This window comes from Petromyzon marinus, chromosome 65 (assembly GCF_048934315.1).
Source record: "Petromyzon marinus isolate PM22_M1 ecotype Great Lakes invasive population chromosome 65, UKy_Petmar_22M1.pri1.0, whole genome shotgun sequence".
NCBI lineage: Eukaryota > Metazoa > Chordata > Hyperoartia > Petromyzontiformes > Petromyzontidae > Petromyzon > Petromyzon marinus.
This window is the reverse complement of record NC_133731.1, coordinates 800,455-822,605: the sequence shown is the minus strand read 5'-3', so window position 1 is coordinate 822,605 and position 22,151 is coordinate 800,455. Positions and strand designations below refer to the sequence as shown.

Genomic DNA, 22,151 nt, shown 5'->3' with positions numbered 1-22,151 from the left:
AGTAGTGGTGGTAGTGGTAGTAGTGGTGTTAGTAGTGGTGATGGTAGTAGTGGTAGTAGTGGTGGTAGTAGTAGTGGGAGTAGTGATGGTAGTAGTGGTGGGAGTAGTGGTGGTAGTGGTGGGAGTAGTGGTGGTAGTAGTGGCGGTAGTACAGGTGGTAGTGGTAGTAGTGGTGATGGTAGTAGTGGTGTTAGTAGTAGTGGGAGTAGTGGTGTGAGTAGCGGTAGTAGTGGTGGTAGTGGCGGTAGTAGTGGTGGTAGTAGTAGCAGTAGTACAGGTGGTAGCGGTAGTAGTGGTGATGGTAGTAGTGGTGTTAGTAGTAGTGGGAGTAGTGGTGGGAGTAGTGGTGGTAGTGGTGGGAGTAGTGGTGGTAGTAGTGGCGGTAGTACAGGTGGTAGTGGTAGTAGTGGTGATGGTAGTAGTGGTGGTAGTGGTGATGGTAGTAGTGGTGTTAGTAGTAGTGGGAGTAATGGTGGTAGTAGTAGTGGCGGTAGTACAGGTGGTAGTGGTAGTAGTAGTGGTGGTAGTGGTAGTAGTAGTGGTGATGGTAGTAGTGGTGTTAGTAGTAGTGGGAGTAGTGGTGGTAGTAGTGGTGGGAGTAGTGGTGGTAGTAGCGGTAGTAGTGGTGGTAGTAGTGGCGGTAGTACAGGTGGTAGTGGTAGTAGTGGTGTTAGTAGTAGTGGGAGTAGTGGTGGGAGTAGTGGTGGGAGTAGTGGTAGTAGTGGTGGTAGTAGCGGTAGTAGTGGTGGTAGTAGTGGCGGTAGTACAGGTGGTAGTGGTAGTAGTGGTGATGGTAGTAGTGGTGTTAGTAGTAGTGGGAGTAGTGGTGGGAGTAGTGGTGGGAGTAGTGGTAGTAGTGGTGGTAGTAGCGGTAGTAGTGGTGGTAGTAGTGGCAGTAGTACAGGTGGTAGTGGTAGTAGTGGTGTTAGAAGTAGTGGGAGTAGTGGTGGGAGTAGTGGTGGGAGTAGTGGTAGTAGTGGTGGTAGTAGCGGTAGTAGTGGTGGTAGTAGTGGCGGTAGTACAGGTGGTAGTGGTAGTAGTGGTGATGGTAGTAGTGGTGTTAGTAGTAGTGGGAGTAATGGTGGTAGTAGTAGTGGCGGTAGTACAGGTGGTAGTGGTAGTAGTAGTGGTGGTAGTGGTAGTAGTAGTGGTGATGGTAGTAGTGGTGTTAGTAGTAGTGGGAGTAGTGGTGGTAGTAGTGGTGGGAGTAGTGGTAGTAGTAGTGGTAGTAGTGGTGGTAGTGGTGGGAGTAGTGGTGGTAGTAGTGGCAGTAGTACAGGTGGTAGTGGTAGTAGTGGTGATGGTAGTAGTGGTGTTAGTAGTAGTGGGAGTAGTGGTGGGAGTAGTGGTGGGAGTAGTGGTAGTAGTGGTGGTAGTAGCGGTAGTAGTGGTGGTAGTAGTGGCGGTAGTACAGGTGGTAGTGGTAGTAGTGGTGATGGTAGTAGTGGTGTTAGTAGTAGTGGGAGTAGTGATGGTAGTAGTGGTGGTAGTAGTAGTGGGAGTAGTGATGGTAGTAGTGGTGGGAGTACAGGTGGTAGTGGTAGTAGTGGTGATGGTAGTAGTGGTGGGAGTAGTGGTGGGAGTAGCGGTAGTAGTGGTGGTAGTGGCGGTAGTAGTGGTGGTAGTAGTAGTGGGAGTAGTGATGGTAGTAGTGGTGGTAGTAGTAGTGGGAGTAGTGATGGTAGTAGTGGTGGTAGTAGTAGTGGGAGTAGTGATGGTAGTAGTGGTGGTAGTAGTAGTGGGAGTAGTGATGGTAGTAGTGGTGGTAGTAGTAGTGGGAGTAGTGATGGTAGTAGTGGTGGGAGTAGTGGTAGTAGTAGTGGTAGTAGTGGTGGTAGTGGTGGTAGTAGTGGCGGTAGTACAGGTGGTAGTGGTAGTAGTGGTGATGGTAGTAGTGGTGTTAGTAGTAGTGGGAGTAGTGATGGTAGTAGTGGTGGTAGTAGTAGTGGGAGTAGTGATGGTAGTAGTAGTGGGAGTAGTGATGGTAGTAGTAGTGGGAGTAGTGATGGTAGTAGTGGTGGGAATAGTGGTAGTAGTAGTGGTGGTAGTGGTGGGAGTGGTGGGAGTAGTGGTGGTAGTAGTGGCGGTAGTACAGGTGGTAGCGGTAGTAGTGGTGATGGTAGTAGTGGGAGTAGTGATGGTAGTAGTGGTGGGAGTAGTGGTGGGAGTAGTGGTAGTAGTAGTGGTGGTAGTAGTGGTAGTAGTAGTGGTAGTAGTGGTGGTAGTAGCGGTAGTAGTGGTGGTAGTGGCGGTAGTAGTGGTGGTAATAGTAGTGGGAGCAGTGATGGTAGTAGTGGTGGGAGTAGTGGTGGGAGTAGTGGTGGTAGTGATGGTAGTAATAGTGGTAGTAGTGGTGGGAGTAGTGGTGGTAGTAGTGGTAGTAGTGGTGGTAGTAGTGGAAGTAGTAGTGGTAGTAGTAGTGGTAGTAGTGGTGATAGTGGCAGTAGTAGTGGCGGTAGTAGTGGTAGTAGTAGTGGTGGTAGTGGCGGTAGTAGTGGTGGTAGTGGCGGTAGTCGTGGTGGTAGTTGTGGTGATAGTGGTGGTAGTAGTGGTGGTAGTAGTGGTGGTGGTAGTGGTGGTAGTAGTGGTGGTAGTAGTGGTGGTAGTGGCGGTAGTAGTGGCGGTAGTAGTGGTGGCGAACGACCCTGGCCATGAGAATGAAAAAATCTGGAACCGCAAACTCAAAAGGCCGCGCACGACGGAGAGACGCGCACCTCAGAAATGAAACCGAGAGACGGACACGGGAGAACACACGGGGGTTTAAAATAAAAAAAATCAGCATCGTTCAAAAACTGTCAACCCCTTCTCCATGTCCGCGACGTCTTCTGCAAGCTGCAGGATGGTGCGGGTGGTGTCCCGTTCACCGCTGAATCTCGGAACTGCACGCAAGTGGCTCGGCGTTGATTTTATTTTGGGAGAGGCGTGGCGGTAGCGGCAGTAGCGCCGCTGTGCTTGCAGAGGTCGTTACTCACCGCGGAGAACCACAGCGACACGACGGCCGCCCAACTACGACAACCGGCGCCACGAACCGTGCCACTTTCGCGAGCCCTTCCCCCGCGTGGCCTCGCGGGAGCCTCTGTACCAACAATGTTATTTTATATTATGGGTTTTATATATATTAGTCTTACATACGAATTAAAAATAAATGAAAGAAAAACCGTACGTCATCGGAATGGGACAGGGTTCACGGAAGTGAGTGTGGCCTCAGTCAGAGGGGATAACGACGATGGTGACGATGATGAAGACGACGATGATGGCCGAGACTAACAACGATGGGGCAGCCGAGGGATAGGGACGCTTCCGACAGGGGCACGTCCACGGAGGATGATGGAGCGACAATGAAATCATGTCGCGTGCGGGTGGATTGGAGGACAGGTCACGCAGGTTAAGTACATCAAGCATGGAACAGTGGCAGCGGCCGACGGCTTTCTGAAAGCGGACATCATGATGTTTTAATAATCAAGCGCTCGCGATGGTATCGGGGGCCTTACTAAGGATCGGGGAGGAGGGGGCGGGGGGAGTGACATTTTAATTATTATTTTGTTCCAAGAGCCATAAACACGTCAGAATATTTATATAAGCAGAACTCCATTTCGTGTGTCCACATTACGAAGTTAAAAAATATATATATTCATTTGTTTAGTCCTTCGGCCAATATCAACCAGCAGCGGCTTTTTTTTGTGTTTAACCGAATATAAAAACTAAAAACTTTCCCGTGTTTTGACCTGGCGCGCCTGTCGTCGGCGGCGCCGGCCGAGCTTCTCGCAACGATCGCTGCTCAGTGGCCATCAGACGTCGCTCACGGGAGCGCTCCTGCGCGCCAAACTCCGGCAGACCCCCTTCAGATGCGCGAAAGGCAACGGCCAAGTAAATCGCCGTCGATCAAAAAAATAAAATAATCCACGCGCCGGGGCGCACTCTAAACTTTCTTGTTTAGCTCCCCATTCAAATCAAAATTACGGGGAGCATGCCGTGATCTGGCACCTAGCGTTCCTGCAACAGCGCAAGGCTCATCAATGAAGAGAGGCTCCGTGTCTAACGGACGGGGGACAGCCTGGCAGTGGCTAGTGGTGGGGTGGGTGCTGGGTGGGTGGTGGGTGGGTGGCTGACAGCGTTGTCGTGCATTTCCCAATCAACTCATTTTGTGAGTAGAGTTTTTGTTTTCAGATTTTTTTTTTTTACAAATTTGGACCGTGACGATTTCGGAGAGAGGCCGCCGGTCTGCGGAGTTTTTTTAATTTATTTTCGCGGGATCGACCGCAGCAACGCCTCGTTTGAGACGTCCCGTGTTGAAACTATTACACCATAATATTTTTTTTTATTTTAACAGGTAAAGCCCCATTGAGCTACGTAGCTCATTCTCAGACGCGAGCCTGGCTATTGCAACACGATAGCTCAACAGAAGCGGCTCATTATCATCACGTGGACATTTATAGCAGCAGCGAAATGCAGTCAACGCGTGTTTCTAAACGTGGAGGGAAAGAACCGGAGGAAAAAATCCACGCAACCACGGGGAGAGAGACGCGCAAACTCCAACTATACAGGGAGGCGTCAGGGTCGGGATCGAACCCACGCCCTCCTACATACCAGGGTGAGGTAGTTAACATCTCCTAGCCACCGTGATGATGATGATGAGAGAGAGAGACGCAAACTCCAAATATACAGCAGCAGGCGTCAGGGTCGGGATCGAACCCACGCCCTCCTACATACCAGGCGAGGTAGTTAACATCTCCTAGCCACCGTGATGATGATGACGAGAGAGAGAGAGAGACACACACAAACTCCAACTATACAGGGAGGCGTCAGGGTCGGGATCGAACCCACGCCCTCCTGTATACCAGGCGAGGCAGCTCACATTTTGCCCTCTCTATTGTCCGTGCGCCCCCCCTCTCCCGCTCTGTCGGCGCGGGTGGAATTCCACCGTCGCACGTTTGCTGCTTGGGTTATACGGCCCCGGCCCTTGCCACGAGTTTGCCGGTTGTCGCCATGCGTGGGAGTGGAGGGGTCGTGGGGTGTTGGGGGGGGGAGGTGGCGGCTTCACCTCGACCAAAAGTAACTTTGGCGCGTCAAGTGCTCGCGTTTCTTACGAATATTTTTTTATTATTTGGGGGCGATTTGGACCGCGACGCTGGCAGACCTGGTGTCCTACGCACCTCGTTGCCGAATATCTCGCGGGCGCCCGCGGGATGTTTAACAATCACATATACAGGTCGCTTTAAAAAAAATGTTAACACTTCCGAGAATTTGCAACAACACCACAATAAATGTGCCGCTGCCTCCGGGCTCTGGAGACCACCTGGAGAAGGTTGAAGCTATTAACATTACATTTGTTATCGTGTTGCAGTGTATTATTACTACTATTATTATTATTATCATTATCCGTTGTTTTTCCATTAAAAACGATAGTCCCATGTAAGTGTTAACATTGTTTTGAAGCACGCTGTATATGGTTTATTCATTGTTCGCAGCGTTAGACGGGGGGCGGTGGTGGTTCGAACGGCCGGGCCAAGTCGCTACCCCCCCCCCCACACCGCTCAATATATTACGTAGCCCCCCCCCCCCACCGCTCAATATATTACGTAGACACACGGTGACGGATGAAGATCTGCTTACAATATACAAAGACGAAAATCACCCCCCCCCCACCTCTCCCCGCCCTATAGCCCTGAACAGACCGTTGTGGCAAGTGGTGTTAGCGAGCACACGCACGTACGAGCACGCACATGCACGCGCGCACGCAGGCACACACACACGCACACACTCACACACGCACACACACACACACACGCACACACACGCACGCACACACACACACGCACACACACACACACGCACACACACACACGCACACACACACACGCACGCACACACACACACGCACACACACACACACACGCACACACACACACGCACACACACACACGCACACACACGCACACACACACACGCACACACGCACACACACGCACACACACGCGCACACACACACACACGCACACACACGCACGCACACACACGCACACACACACACGCACACACACGCACGCACACACACACACACACACGCACACACACACGCACACACACGCACGCACACACACGCACACACACACACACGCACACACACACACGCACACACACACACGCACACACACACACGCACACACGCGCACACGTGCACGCAGGCACGCACGCAACGCCCGTTCGGCGGCTTGATAGTTTTAAGTCTCACTTCGTAAAAGTTTTCACCGTCAAAGTAGTGAAGATGTCCCTCCCCCCCCGTGTCCCCGGGGGAAACGTTACAGGGGTGGCTGGGGTGGGCGAAGGGACGGAGGGAGGGAACGGGCGGCTTGGGGGGGAGGGGGGAGGGGGGAGGGGGGTCCCACATCCCCTCGGCACCTCTCACTTCCTGCCGCTGAGTATGGCCCAGACGAGGATGACTATGAGCAGGGCCATTAGGATGGTGAGGATCACGGTGATCACGACCATCCCTCCAGAGCGGCCTCCAGGCGGAAGGGGGATGTCACCGCGCGGAAAGCCTGGGGACGGGGGGGGGGCGAGCGGGGAACGGGGGGGGGAGATCGCACCGTGGAAGGGGTGTTACATTTACATTCGTCATTGTGACGACATGGGATCTACGTAGACTTCTATGGAGCTCAAAGTCCATACCGTGTGAACCCATGAGGTTAACCCCGTTGATCTCGTGCAGGGAAATTGGGTTTTCAGGTCCATACGTGGCGCAGCCGTTTCGGTATGGGCAGAGTTTTTTTGTCTATCTGTCCGTGTTTCTCCCTTGCGATGGGACTTTTGTAGGATGAACGTTGAGATTTTTAATGTCACGGGGTGACCAATAAGTTCTGAATTGGTCTGTAATAAGGGACTAAGGGGTCGACAGGTATGCATCTGTGACCAAAAGGAAAAGCGCTTCAAAGCGCATCGGATTTTTCTCCGGGATAAATGAAGATTCTGAATTGTGATTCTGAATTGCCTCTCCAAATCATTCTACGGAGAGACGCAGAATAATAAAGCATCATCGTGCAAACTCCGGTCATCAGACTCGCAACAACAGCGGCTTTTGGCACTGATAAGGGGATCACAGGTATGATAGTTTAACACTCTATAGGACACGGCCTAATATAGGTTTTACATAAGATCCGAAAGAAGATCACCACCCCCCCCCCCGTAGACTAAAAGGGTTTGGGCAGCAGAGGGCAGTGCAACGTACTCTATTGCTGACGTGCAGGTTTTTTTTTCTTCCGATTCCGTTTCCGATGACGTACGCGTGAGTCACGACGTGTTAGTCACGAGGTGCTCGTTAGTCACGACTAGCTGGTTACTCACGACGTGTTAGTCACAACGTGTTAGTCACGACGTGTTAGTCACGACTAGCTCGTTAGTCACGACGTATTAGTCACGAATTGTTAGTCACGACTAGCTGGTTAGTCACGACTAGCTCGTTAGTCACGACTAGCTCGTTAGTCACGACGTGTTAGTCACGACTTGTTAGTCACGACTAGCTCGTTAGTCACGACTAGCTCGTTAGTCGCGACGTGTTAGTCACGACTAGCTCGTTAGTCACGACTAGCTCGTTAGTCACGACGTGTTAGTCACGACTTGTTAGTCACGACTAGCTCGTTAGTCGCGACGTGTTAGTCACGACTAGCTCGTTAGTCACGACTAGCTCGTTAGTCACGACGTGTTAGTCACGACTTGTTAGTCACGACTAGCTCGTTAGTCACGACTAGCTCGTTAGTCGCGACGTGTTAGTCACGACTAGCTCGTTAGTCACGACTAGCTCGTTAGTCACGACGTGTTAGTCACGAGGTAGGTGTAAGTAAGTGTAAGTTGCGACGTCCACTGTGGGCGGCATGGACGATGCCGTGATATTTTTTTTGGCTGCCTTCCGTATACGAATCGCAAACCTCTACAAGAAGCGGCCAAGGATTTCTGCTGCTGTTGCGCCATGTCACCGCAGCCCGCGTCTTATTGCGTTCTCCGTTGCTGTGTAAACCCTTGTATGGCAGAGTGGATGGGAAATGCTGCCTCCTGTTGCGTGGATGACAGGTCACTTGAAGAAGAAGGCATTTCAGAGGTAGCTCTGTGATATCCACTTCCGCGGACCGTTCTACGTGCACCAGAGGTAGCTCTGTGATATCCACTTCCGCGGACCGTTCTGTGTGCACCAGAGGTAGCTCTGTGATATCTACTTCCGCGGACCGTTCTGTGTGGACCAGAGGTAGCTCTGTGATATCCACTTCCGCGGACCGTTCTGTGTGGACCAGATGTAGTTCTGTGATATCCGCTTCCGCGGACCGTTCTGTGTGGACCAGAGGTAGCTCTGTGATATCCACTTCCGCGGACCGTTCTGTGTGCACCAGAGGTAGTTCTGTGATATCCACTTCCGCGGACCGTTCTGTGTGCACCAGAGGTAGCTCTGTGATATCTACTTCCGCGGACCGTTCTGTGTGGACCAGAGGTAGCTCTGTGATATCCACTTCCGCGGACCGTTCTGTGTGGACCAGAGGTAGTTCTGTGATATCCGCTTCCGCGGACCGTTCTGTGTGGACCAGAGGTAGCTCTGTGATATCCACTTCCGCGGACCGTTCTGTGTGCACCAGAGGTAGTTCTGTGATATCCACTTCCGCGGACCGTTCTGTGTGCACCAGAGGTAGCTCTGTGATATCCGCTTCCGCGGACCGTTCTGTGTGCACCAGAGGTAGTTCTGTGATATCCGCTTCCGTGGACCGTTCTGTGTGCACCAGAGGTAGCTCTGTGATATCCGCTTCCGCGGACCGTTCTGTGTGCACCAGAGGTAGTTCTGTGATATCCGCTTCCGTGGACCGTTCTGTGTGCACCAGAGGTAGCTCTGTGATATCCGCTTCCGCGGACCGTTCTGTGTGCACCAGAGGTAGTTCTGTGATATCCACTTCCGCGGACCGTTCTGTGTGCACCAGAGGTAGCTCTGTGATATCCACTTCCGCGGACCATTCGCTAACACAGGGAGCGCTGAACTGCTCTGCTCTCTCGATTGAAAACCCATTTCTTTCAAACCGCTTCTTCTTCTTGTTGTTGTTGTGTTTAGTTTGGTGTCCTTCCAACCCCGCACCTCCGATTGGTACTGTGGGGCTACGTACGGTGGAGCAAGAATTTCAACGTACGTACAGCACGTACAATCACACATTCCAAACGGAATCTCCATCTGGTGACGGAACGACGATGATCGACCGCACGGTCTGGTTGAGTTTGGGCGTGACGGTGACACACAAACAACAACAACAGTGACACACAAACAACAACAACAACAGTGACACACAAACAACAACAACAGTGACACACAAACAACAACAACAACAGTGACACACAAACAACAACAACAACAGTGACACACAAACAACAACAACAACAGTGACACACAAACAACAACAACAGTGACACACAAACAACAACAACAACAGTGACACACAAACAACAACAACAGTGACACACAAACAACAACAACAACAGTGATGCGCTTCTTACGTGTCGAGAACGTGCTGGCCTGGGCAGACCAGCCGAGCTGTTTTGCAGCGAGTTGTCCAACATAGAGAATGGCATTTACCCTGTCAAACACACACACACGGACACGGTTAGCTCCACCATGTGACCACCAAACACCACACCATCAACAACAACATCCACCATGTTACCACCAACCCCCACAAGCAACATCACCAACACCATCACCAACAACAACCACAACACCAACCATTGCACCATCAACAACAACAACAACAACCGCCGTCCACCACCAAGTGGCGGTGACGTCACCACCGCTCTACCATTACCACCACAACCACCACCAACCACCACGAGTGGTCAGGGAGTAGCCCTGACCACTCGTGTAAGATTTATCGCAAACCTTTATGACTTGCGCGTGTGCGTATTACATCTTATGCGGGGGGGGGGGGGGTGGCTGGGCAGGTTAAGACAACGATTAATCGGAAACCAAACACGTGACTCTTTTTGCCACAACGTTGTAAGATCGTTCTGCATCTCTGGGACCCATCACCCCCACCCCAACACCCCCCCCTCCCCACGCCACCCCCAACACCCCCCCCCCCTCAGACACCCCCCTCCCCACACCACCCTCAACACCCCCCCCTCACACACCCCCCTCCCCACCCCCACCCCAACACCCCCCCCCTCCCCACACCACCCCCAACACCCCCCCCCCCCTCAGACACCCCCCTCCCCACACCACCCCCACACCCGTCCAACTCCCCCCCCTCCGACACCCCCCCAACACCACTCCCCCCCTCTCCGACCCCCCCTCACACCCCACCCAACCCCCCCCCCCCCCCGCCAGCCCCTGTCACCTGTACTGGGTGCCGTTGAGGAGGGGAGGGTTGCACTCGGCGATGACTGTGGGGGGCTGTGGAGTCGAGGTGCACGTCTGGAGGCTTTCGGTGTTGGCGCCCAGCCGGTACACCGAGTCCATGTTGGAGCCCGGATTGCAGGGTGGCACGGCAAACTTGTCCACCATGTACACGCCGTTAGGGAAGGTGGTGTCGGTGGTGATCGTTGGGGCTGGCGCACCATTGGACAGGGGACAGAGATAAAGATCGTCACCCCAGGGTAGCGTTTAGGGGATTGTCGTCGGGGGGCATAGGAACGAGCAGCATCGGTGCCTATGAAGGCCACCACGATGGCACACGAGTGGGCACCTGGGCCAACTATCCCACACATTACACACACCACTAACCCCAAACAATATCACTATTTATACCTCGTATACAATACCTATTTATACCTCTTACACTGTCCATAACATTACACACACCACTAACCCCAAACAATATCACTATTTATACCTCGTATACAATACCTATTTATACCTCTTACACTGTCCCTAACATTACACACACCACTAACCCCAAACAATATCACTATTTATACCTCGTATACAATACCTATTTATACCTCTTACACTGTCCCTAACATTACACACACCACTAACCCCAAACAATATCACTATTTATACCTCGTATACAATACCTATTTATACCTCTTACACTGTCCATAACATTACACACACCACTAACCCCAAACAATATCACTATTTATACCTCGTATACAATACCTATTTATACCTCTTACACTGTCCATAACATTACACACACCACTAACCCCAAACAATATCACTATTTATACCTCGTATACAATACCTATTTATACCTCTTACACTGTCCATAACATTACACACACCACTAACCCCAAACAATATCACTATTTATACCTCGTATACAATACCTATTTATACCTCTTACACTGTCCATAACATTACACACACCACTAACCCCAAACAATATCACTATTTATACCTCGTATACAATACCTATTTATACCTCTTACACTGTCCATAACATTACACACACCACTAACCCCAAACAATATCACTATTTATACCTCGTATACAATACCTATTTATACCTCTTACACTGTCCATAACATTACACACACCACTAACCCCAAACAATATCACTATTTATACCTCGTATACAATACCTATTTATACCTCTTACACTGTCCATAACATTACACACACCACTAACCCCAAACAATATCACTATTTATACCTCGTATACAATACCTATTTATACCTCTTACACTGTCCATAACATTACACACACCACTAACCCCAAACAATATCACTATTTATACCTCGTATACAATACCTATTTATACCTCTTACACTGTCCATAACATTACACACACCACTAACCCCAAACAATATCACTATTTATACCTCGTATACAATACCTATTTATACCTCTTACACTGTCCATAACATTACACACACCACTAACCCCAAACAATATCACTATTTATACCTCGTATACAATACCTATTTATACCTCTTACACTGTCCATAACATTACACACACCACTAACCCCAAACAATATCACTATTTATACCTCGTATACAATACCTATTTATACCTCTTACACTGTCCATAACATTACACACACCACTAACCCCAAACAATATCACTATTTATACCTCGTATACAATACCTATTTATACCTCTTACACTGTCCATAACATTACACACACCACTAACCCCAAACAATATCACTATTTATACCTCGTATACAATACCTATTTATACCTCTTACACTGTCCATAACATTACACACACCACTAACCCCAAACAATATCACTATTTATACCTCGTATACAATACCTATTTATACCTCTTACACTGTCCATAACATTACACACACCACTAACCCCAAACAATATCACTATTTATACCTCGTATACAATACCTATTTATACCTCTTACACTGTCCATAACATTACACACACTACTAACCCTTACCCCTAAACTACTATCACTATTTATACCTCTTACACTGTCCCTAACATTACACACACTACTAACCCTTATCCCTAAACTACTATCACTATTTATACCTCTTACACTGTCCCTAACATTACACACACTACTAACCCTTACCTCTAAACTACTATCACTATTTATACCTCTTACACTGTCCCTAACATTACACACACTACTAACCCTTACCCCTAAACTACTATCACTATTTATACCTCTTACACTGTCCCTAACATTACACACACTACTAACCCTTACCCCTAAACTACTATCACTATTTATACCTCTTACACTGTCCATAACATTACACACACTACTAACCCTTACCCCTAAACTACTATCACTATTTATACCTCTTACACTGTCCATAACATTACACACACTACTAACCCTTACCCCTAAACTACTATCACTATTTATACCTCTTACACTGTCCATAACATTACACACACTACTAACCCTTACCCCTAAACTACTATCACTATTTATACCTCTTACACTGTCCATAACATTACACACACTACTAACCCTTACCCCTAAACTACTATCACTATTTATACCTCTTACACTGTCCATAACATTACACACACTACTAACCCTTACCCCTAAACTACTATCACTATTTATACCTCTTACACTGTCCATAACATAGACACACCACTAACCCCAAACACTATCACTATTTATACCCCAAACAATATCACTATTAATACCTCTTATACTTTCACTATTTATACCTCTTATACTATCCTTAATATTAGACACATCACTAACCCTAACTACTATCACTATTTATACCTCTTATACTATCCCTAACATAAACACACCACTAACCCTTACCCCAAACAATATCACTATTTATACCCCTACCATTACACACACCACTAACCCCAAACAATATCACTATTTACACCTCTAACAATATCACTATTTATACCCCAAACACTATCACTATATATACCTCTTATACTATCCCTAACATAAACACACCACTAACCCTTACCCCAAACAATATCACTATTTATACCCCTAACAATATCACTATTTATACCCCTAACATTACACACACCACTAACCCCAAACAATATCACTATTTACACCTCTAACAATATCACTATTTATACCCCAAACACTATCACTATATATACCTCTTATACTATCCCTAACATAAACACACCACTAACCCTTACCCCAAACAATATCACTATTTATACCCCTAACAATATCACTATTTATACCCCTAACATTACACACACCACTAACCCCAAACAATATCACTATTTACACCTCTAACAATATCACTATTTATACCCCAAACACTATCACTATATATACCTCTTATACTATCCCTAACATAAACACACCACTAACCCATACCCCAAACAATATCACTATTTATACCCTAACAATATCACTATTCATACCCCTAACATTACACACACCACTAACCCCAAACAATATCACTATTTATACCCCTAACAATATCACTATTTATACCCCTAACATTACACACACCACTAACCCCAAACAATATCACTATTTATACCCCAAACATTACACACACCACTAACCCTTACCCCCAAAACTCACTATTTATACCCCTAACATTTTGATTTAAAGCTTTCGTGACTGCAGTGATTCATATTCTTAGCTCTTTCGGTAAAGTCACGTTGAAGGGAAACAATAAAATAATAAAATACATATAAAACAATAAAAATTCTCACGACGTTTCGACTATAACACAAACGGTCATCATCAGGTGTGAAAACCAGCAACAAGAAACATTTGAAAGAAGTGGCGGTTTGCATTCATTTATTTTTAAACGGTGTTTGTATTTTTTTATTTTTTTAAAAACGTTAGCACCACGGGCAGCGATTTGACAGTTTGTTTAGAAGGACGAGTCCATCTATGTTCTGAAAAGAGGAGGGGGGAGACGAAAAATTAATGTATGCTATCTGAAAGCCACTGTAAGCATGAACAATCAATTAAGACCTGAAATGGTTTATCAAATCCTTCCAATGGTTGCTAAGCCAGAATCCATCTTCTCGGTTGAAATTGTCTCTGTGCTTGTATATGTGGATAGCCTCATGAACGAATCTCTCATGGTAGCCAGATGGCTTACAAAGAACCTCTGTCTTGGAGAAGTCAATGTCATGTGAGCCTACTGAATTATAACAATGATCTGCCACGGCCGAGGTGTTGGTCCTGCCGTGTCAGACCTTAAACACACCTGATGATGCTTGCTTGTGTTGCAGTTGAAACGTCGTGAGAATTTTATTGTCTTATATTTTTATTATTTTATTGTTTCCCTTCTACGTGACTTTACCGAAAGAACCAAGAATATGAATCCCTGCAGTCACGAAAGCTTTAAATCAAAAAATAGTTTACGTTCATGGTTTAGGTTTTTAATTCTTACCGATGTCGGATTTGCTCGCCACGATCATGATCTGGTCCACATTCTGGTCGATGACCTGCAAGCAGTTGGGGATTTTGAAGGTGAGCGAGCTGTAGCTGTACGCCGCCCGGTAGTAAGACGTATTCGCAATGACCATCGGACGTCCTGCGACCACAAACACCGACCATAACAGAAGAAAGCAGCGGACAAAAAGACGTCTCCGTTAGACTCTTAGATGCACGTTATTGTTTTAGCATTTGTCCGATGTCGCTCAGACTTTGTGGAACTATGGTTCGCAGCGTCGCATATCCGACCAGTCGGCTCGTCGCCTGACCCGCCCACACTCACACAGGTCCGGTGTTTTGCAAAAATGAAGTAATTTTGCTATGAGCGTTGACACGATCTACTGTGTATACCCCAGGCCCTAGCGAGTCAGGATATGTACAAAGTGGTGAAGAGCAGTCGTTTTTCGGTTTCAGATACAGGTCTCAAAAACACGATCCATAGATTAAAACAGAGCCCCACTTATATAGTGTCCACAGATTAACATAGCACCCATAGATATATATGGGACCCAATGACCCATACACTAACATAGGACCAATCGATATACACGGGACCCAATGATCCATATACTAACATAGGACCAATCGATATATATCAGGGACCCATTGACGAACATATGATGAAAAGATATACATGGGACCCAATGACCTATAGACTAACATAGAACCCAAAGACATACATGGGACCCAATGACCCATAGACATACATACGACCAATAGACATACATACGACCCATAGACATACATAGAACCCATATACATACATAGGTTCCACTGGCCAATAGACTAACATAGGACCCATACGGAATTATATAGTACCAATTGACTTTCATAGGACCTTTATACTTTCATATAACCCATAGCCTAATATATGATCCATAGTCCTAGATGGAGCTCATAGTCTAACATTGTATAAGACCCATAGACAGTCCATTAGAATAATAATTCCATGTATATTGTCTTTTCATCAAGGATCTCAAAGTGCTGTACAGAACACAGCAGTAGCACACTCAGAATAAAAATAATTATATTAGAAATACATTTACTAAATGAACTAAAAGTTTAACAAGCGGACGCGTGTATGAATACGTTTTAAGACCAATATTTTTTTTAGATGACTCAGAGCGATCCCTCTGATGTCTCGTGGAAGAGCGTTCCTTAGCCTGGGGGCTACGCAGAGAAACATCTCGGTCACTCACAGAGCGAAGAAGCCTCGACCTGGGAATGCAGAGAAAAGATCTGCACCCCCCACATCTTATGGACCTTGAGGGGGATGTATGGGTGCAGGCGTGTCAATGATGTAGGCTGGGGCATCAAGATGGTCCATCGCTTTGTTGAGGTGACAAGAGGAATTCAAACTGGATTCTACGTGCGACTGGAAGCCAATCAGTTTATTTTCAGTTTCAGTTGATTTATATCGGTATAGCCCTGTGAGCCATTCGGCTCGTGAATCAGGTGCAACCACAACAAACAAAAAAACAAAAACACGAACAAGAAAAACATCTTAAAGTGACTTTGTGTGACTGCAAACAGAAAATCCATGAAAAAAAACAGCAAAATATTCCAGAAAAATCACCGTACACCAACGCTGTGTGCAAAACATCCCAGTGGGATGCAAGTCAAACAACAACAACAACAACAACCACAAGAAAACTTAGATTAAGGCCATCAGTCTAACTCCGTACTACAACAAAACAAACATGTCCAAACCAAAAAAACTTTTCGAAATCACCAAAAAATAAAGCCATAATTGCAACGTAACAATGCAGGGAGGGCTGACACGGGCGTAATACAATGTGAAGGAGGTGTTCTGATTAACACTATTTAGCAGCCGCATTCTGAACACGCTGCAAATTTAAAAAGGTTAACATTAAATCCTAAACAGCTCCCCCCCTCCCTCCCCCATAGACTAATAGGGTTTGGACAGCAGAGGGCAGTGCAAAGCGGCCAATTGTTGTACAGGGCGCTTCAAAAACATGTTAACACTCCTGAGAATTTGCTACAGCGGCACAAGAAGTGCGCTGGCTCGGGGCTTTGGAGACCACCTGGGGAAGATTCCAGGCACGCGTTGACAACGATGGCGAACACGTGCGAGACTCTTCGGCCTTTTAAAGCTATTGACATTACATTGGTTATTATGTTAGTGTATTATTCGTTCTTTTTCCATGAAAAACGATAGTCCCATTTCTTCCTGCCTCAGCAGTCCGCCTGCTGTATTTTCTTCACCTGAAGACGATTGCTCGCTTGTATTGCGATCGAAACGGCGTGATTTTTTCCGTATTATTTTATTATTTTCACACGCTTTTTATGAACTCACTCTGTCTGCCGCTGTTGTTGTATTCTCAAATCTTGTAACACAATTTTAACCCACTTCCCAATGTGGTATCGACTCCAAACTTGGTATACTTATATTTTGATTTAAAGCTTTCGTGACTGCAGTAATTCATATTCTTAGTTTTTTCGGTAAAGTCACGTTGAAGGGAAACAACAAAATAATAAAATATATAAAACAATAAAAAATAAAATAATATGTAAAAAACAATAAAAATATAAAAACAATAAAAAAATAATAAAAATATAATAAAAAAATATAATAAATAAATATGCTGTTTTCCTTCAACGTGACTTTGGTATACTTATGTCATACTATATTCTATCATAAAATATTTTTTTAAAAATCTATATTTTTAAACATTATTTTGTATATGCTATGTTTCTGCTTGGGTCTAATTGTCCACGCTCAACTGACGTTGGCTGTAATTGGCCCACGGTCCCCTTACGTTGTGGCGAGCTTCGGGGCCCACTTCCTGGAGTCGTGGAGTTCTGACATTACTAGTAGGGTACCATTAAAGCGTGTTTTTAAAATATTACTTATTCCATTAAAAACGATAGTCCCATTTCTTCCTGCCTCAGCAGTCCGCCTGCTGTAGTTTTTCACCTGAAGACGATTGCTTTTGGGTTGCGGTCGAAACGTCGTTATTTTTTATTACTTCATTATTTTTCTATCTACGTGACTTGACTGAAAGACCCAAAGAATATGAGTCCCGTAAAAGTTAACAATTTTTCGAAGCACCCTGTACATTACATCTAGACTCCACATTACGTCTAGGCTGTTATTGATTGGCTTATGCAGCTAGCCAAGGACGCTAGGTTTAGTGATGTGTGTTGTGTGTGTGTCGCTATTCTAAACCTTGAATCACATTTGTTGGGAAAACGGTTGCTTTGTTTATATAGCATTGTTTTAGTAAGTTTTAGAGGGGCTTGGTTTGGTTTGGCCCGATTTTTTTATTTAGTATAGATTTATACTTAAAATTTCGATCTGTATTGTATAATGATTGTTATTGGGATCTAACATCGACATGGAATTGTTTGCATTTTTTGTACGCAGCATGGACCGGTTGTGCTTTTTTTTCTGTAGGATTTTATCGTTTACGTACGTGCCGATGTTTAGATTTGTGTACAATTAATTGTAGGTGTATCTTGTTAATTGTATTGTTTGTTGCGGTTGAACCCAAATCAAGAGCCGAATGGCTCACAGGGTAAATCCGAATAACTGATCCACATCTGTGCTCCCTGCCTTTCATCAATTCACACCGAGCATCGCGGTGAAGTATGGTCAAATACCGGGACTAGCCATCATCCAGCAGCGGATTAAAGCGAGCTGTGTAGCGTACTGAAGGCGACATTGCCCTGAGGTTCCAAGTCACCGCAATTCAAACTTACAGAATTACTAATTGACAACAATAGGCCTGCATCGATCCAGACCCTTACGCCTGCTGCTGCTGTATATTTGGAGTTTGCGTGTCTCACTCTCTCTCATCATCATCATCATCACGATGGCTAGGAGATGTTAACTACCTCGCCTGGTATACAGGAGGTAGCGGTGGGTTCGATCCAGACCCTTACACTTACTGCTGCTGCTGTATATTTGGAGTTTGCGTCTCACTCTCTCTAATCATCATCATCATCACGATGACTAGGAGATGTTAACTACCTCGCCTGGTATGCAGAAGGTCGTGGGCTCGATACAGACCCTTACGCTATGACATGTTAACTACCACGCCTGGTATACAGGAGGTCGTGGGTTCGATCCAGACCCTTATGCCTGCTGCTGCTGCTGTATATTTGGAGTTTGCGTGTCTCACTCTCTCTAATCATCATCATCATCATCACGATGGCTAGGAGATGTTAACTACCTCGCCTGGTATGCAAGAGGTAGTGGTGGGTTCGATCCAGACCCTTACACTTACTGCTGCTGCTGTATATTAGGAGTTTGCGTGTCTCACTCTCTCTAATCATCATCATCATCACGATGGCTAGGAGATGTTAACTACCTCGCCTGGTATACAGGAGGTCGTGGATTCGATCCAGACCCTTACGCTATGAGATGTTAACTACCTCGCCCGGTATACAGGAGGTCGTGGGTTCGATCCAGACCCTTACACCTACTGCTGCTGCTGTATATTTGGAGTTTGCGTGTCTCACTCTCACTATCTCGATCTCCCCGTGGTGTTCACATCGATTTTTCTCCAGTTTTGTTTCTTCCCCCTCCACATGTTTTTAGCATCAACATGACCACGCCTTTCGTCGACTTCAGCAGTCGTTGTTTGTGCGTTGCGCCCGGAACGTCGTGATTCAATTGATCTTATTTTGTTCTACCTACTACGGGGCTTTACCGAAAGAATCAAAAGATCCATGCAGTCACGGAAAACTTCAAATCTAGATTGAGTATGTTTTATTACCCCCCTTTGTCTGACATATAAATCAAAACTTGCACGAACCACACACGGTGCTTGTGACAACATGATCATGCGTGCTCTTATTGACCTCCGATAATAATTACGAGCAGCGTATTTGACGAGATATACGTTTAAGCGAAGTACTATGTAATGATTATGATTAATCGATTTGTAACGACGACTTCACACCAGACGTGATGGTCGCACTCCGTCTAAGCGACCAAACAAAAAAAAGATCTTAAAATTAAACAACAAAAAAGTAAATATATATTTATTTAATTCTAATAATAATAATCAACCGTACAGGCTTATAAGACGCAACTTTAACAATTAGCCCTCGTTACAAGGAGGTGAGGGAGAGCGTTATTCTTACTAGCTGGAGAAATAGTCGCTCGGTGTTAAGTTGTTAAACTCTTATTTCGATGAGGTAACTCTGTGGGTTAAGCTTTAAACACTTTATTTGTGTTATGTTGTTAAACTCTTATTTAGATGAGGTAACTGTGGGTTAAGTTTTAAACACTTTATTTTTGTTATAAGTTGTTAAACTCTTATTTAGATTAGGTAACTGTGGGTTAAGCTTTAAACACTTTATTTTTGTTATAAGTTGTTAAACTCTTATTTAGATGAGGTAACTGTGGGTTAAGCTTTAAACACTTTATTTTTGTTATAAGTTGTTAAACTCTTATTTAGATGAGGTAACTGTGGGTTAAGATTTAAACACTTTATTTTTGTTACAAGTTGTTAAACTCTTATTTAGATTAGGTAACTGTGGGTTAAGCTTTAAACACTTTATTTTTGTTATAAGTTGTTAAACTCTTATTTAGATGAGGTAACTGTGGGTTAAGCTTTAAACACTTTATTTTTGTTATAAGTTGTTAAACTCTTATTTAGATGAGGTAACTGTGGGTTAAGATTTAAACACTTTATTTTTGTTACAAGTTGTTAAACTCTTATTTAGATGAGGCAACTCTGTGGGTTAAGCTATAAACACTTTATTTTTGTTATAGGTTTTAAACACTTTATTATTTTGATTTAAAGCTTTCGTGACTGCAGGGATTCATATTCTTAGTTATTTCGGTAAAGTCACCACCACGTAGAAGGGAAACAATCAAATAATAAAAAATATAAAACAATAAAATTATCACGACGTTTCGACTGCAACACAAGAAGCAATCATCATCAGGTGTGAAAACCACAGCAAGAACATAAAAAAACACATTTATTATTGTTTGTTATAAGTTTTAAACACATTATTATTTGTTATAAGTTTTAAACACTTTTATAATTATTTTGTTATAAGCTTTAAACACTTTTATAATTATTTGTTATAAGTTTTAAACACTTTTATATTTATTTGTTATAGGTTTTAAACACTTTAATAATTATTTGTTATAAGCTTTAAGCACTTTATTATTTGTTATAAGTTTTAAACACTTTATTATTTGTAATAAGTTTTAAACACTTTAATAATTATTTGTTATAAGTTTTAACCACTCACCAACGTCTGGGATCTGGGCCGATGCCATCAACCAACAGAAGCTCGACCCCAGCACCAAGTTGAGGAGAAGTTTTCCCGCCATTATTTGTGGGTTCTTCCTCCTCAGCTTCTTGTCAACGATTTTCTTTTTAAATGTATACGATAGACGGATAGATATATTTTTAAAGAGTATAATACTCGAAACGTAATCGAACGCGGCTATCTGTACTTTGTGTGTGAAAAATAAGAAAAAAAAACTACGATTAAAACTTCGACTGAAATTTTTTTTATCCGTGAGGTAAAAAATAAAATTAATTTCCTCTCAAGAGAGACTCGCAAACGCCGTTCAGTTAAAGAGTTTAAAAGGCTCGGGTTATGAAGTGGCACAGCTCGGGGTAGTAGGCAGGGTTTGAAATATTTAAATATATATTTCGTAAACGTCTAAAATAACACGCATTGGTCCGGTAGGACAGGTTTGTGGCTTCAGGTTTGTTAAAGCTGTCGTCTTTATTTATTTATTTATATCACACTTGTATTTTGTGTTAATCACTGAGATGCAATGTGATCTTAGCACAACCACGGCACAGGTTTTGCAATGGCTTTGGAATGTGGGTGTGTTAAGTGTACTTTTAAAAAAAAATATTTACTTGAGTGCAAAATTATATACAGTACGTGATTGTGTGTGCTAAGTATTGTTTTTGTCGTATGTATGTGTGTATCTGTGTGTCTTTGTGTGTAAATGGGTATCTTTGTGTGTAAGTGTGTATCTGTGTATATCTGTGTGTCTTTGTGTGTAAGTGGGTATGTGTATTTGTGTGTCTGTGTGTATCTGTGTGTCTTCTTGTGTAATTATGTATCTGTGTCTTTGTGTGTAAGTGGGTATATTTGTGTGTAAGTGGGTATGTGTGTGGGTATCTGTGTATATGTGGGTATCTGTGTGTGTATGTGGGCCTGTGTATCAGGTATCTGTGTATGTGGGTGTCTGTGTGTATGTGGGTCTGTGTATCAGGTATCTGTGTATATGTGGGTATCTGTGTGTGTATGTGGGCCTGTGTATCAGGTATCTGTATGTATGTGGGTGTCTGTGTGTATGTG

The 22,151-nt window shown here is 44.9% G+C and overlaps 2 protein-coding genes across 2 annotated transcripts; one reads left to right on the top strand and one right to left on the bottom strand.

Moving 5' to 3' along the window:
• Window positions 1–298: 298 nt before the first annotated feature.
• Window positions 299–2,655, top strand: LOC142906456 (uncharacterized). Its single transcript, XM_076054220.1, has 3 exons — window positions 299–312; window positions 345–400; window positions 650–2,655. Exons 1-3 carry the CDS (start codon window positions 299–301, stop codon window positions 2,653–2,655), a joined length of 2,076 nt encoding a protein of 691 aa, XP_075910335.1.
• Window positions 2,656–3,107: 452 nt separating this feature from the next.
• LOC116956492 (uncharacterized) lies at window positions 3,108–21,622 on the bottom strand. The gene is made up of 5 exons (XM_032978157.2): window positions 21,078–21,622; window positions 14,797–14,940; window positions 10,356–10,566; window positions 9,520–9,599; window positions 3,108–6,539 (listed from the first exon to the last, which is right to left on the bottom strand). Exons 1-5 carry the CDS (start codon window positions 21,157–21,159, stop codon window positions 6,403–6,405), a joined length of 654 nt encoding a protein of 217 aa, XP_032834048.2. The 5' UTR covers window positions 21,160–21,622; the 3' UTR covers window positions 3,108–6,402.
• Between the last annotated feature and the right edge of the window lie 529 nt (window positions 21,623–22,151).

What these genes read in the sequence shown, in the direction of transcription:
- LOC142906456 (XM_076054220.1), top strand. An exon ending in CGGTAGTACAGGTGGTAGTG is followed by an intron (nt 401 to 649) that starts GTAGTAGTGGTG and finishes GCGGTAGTACAG; the next exon opens with GTGGTAGTGGTAGTAGTGGT.
- LOC116956492 (XM_032978157.2), bottom strand. Translation starts at nt 21,159, where the DNA reads ATGGCGGGAAAACTTCTCCTCAACTTGGTGCTGGGGTCGAGCTTCTGT. An exon ending in GGCGAGCAAATCCGACATCG is followed by an intron (nt 10,567 to 14,796) that starts GTAAGAATTAAA and finishes ATGGTGCGCCAG; the next exon opens with CCCCAACGATCACCACCGAC. An exon ending in GGCCAGCACGTTCTCGACAC is followed by an intron (nt 6,540 to 9,519) that starts GTAAGAAGCGCA and finishes CCCCGTCCCCAG; the next exon opens with GCTTTCCGCGCGGTGACATC.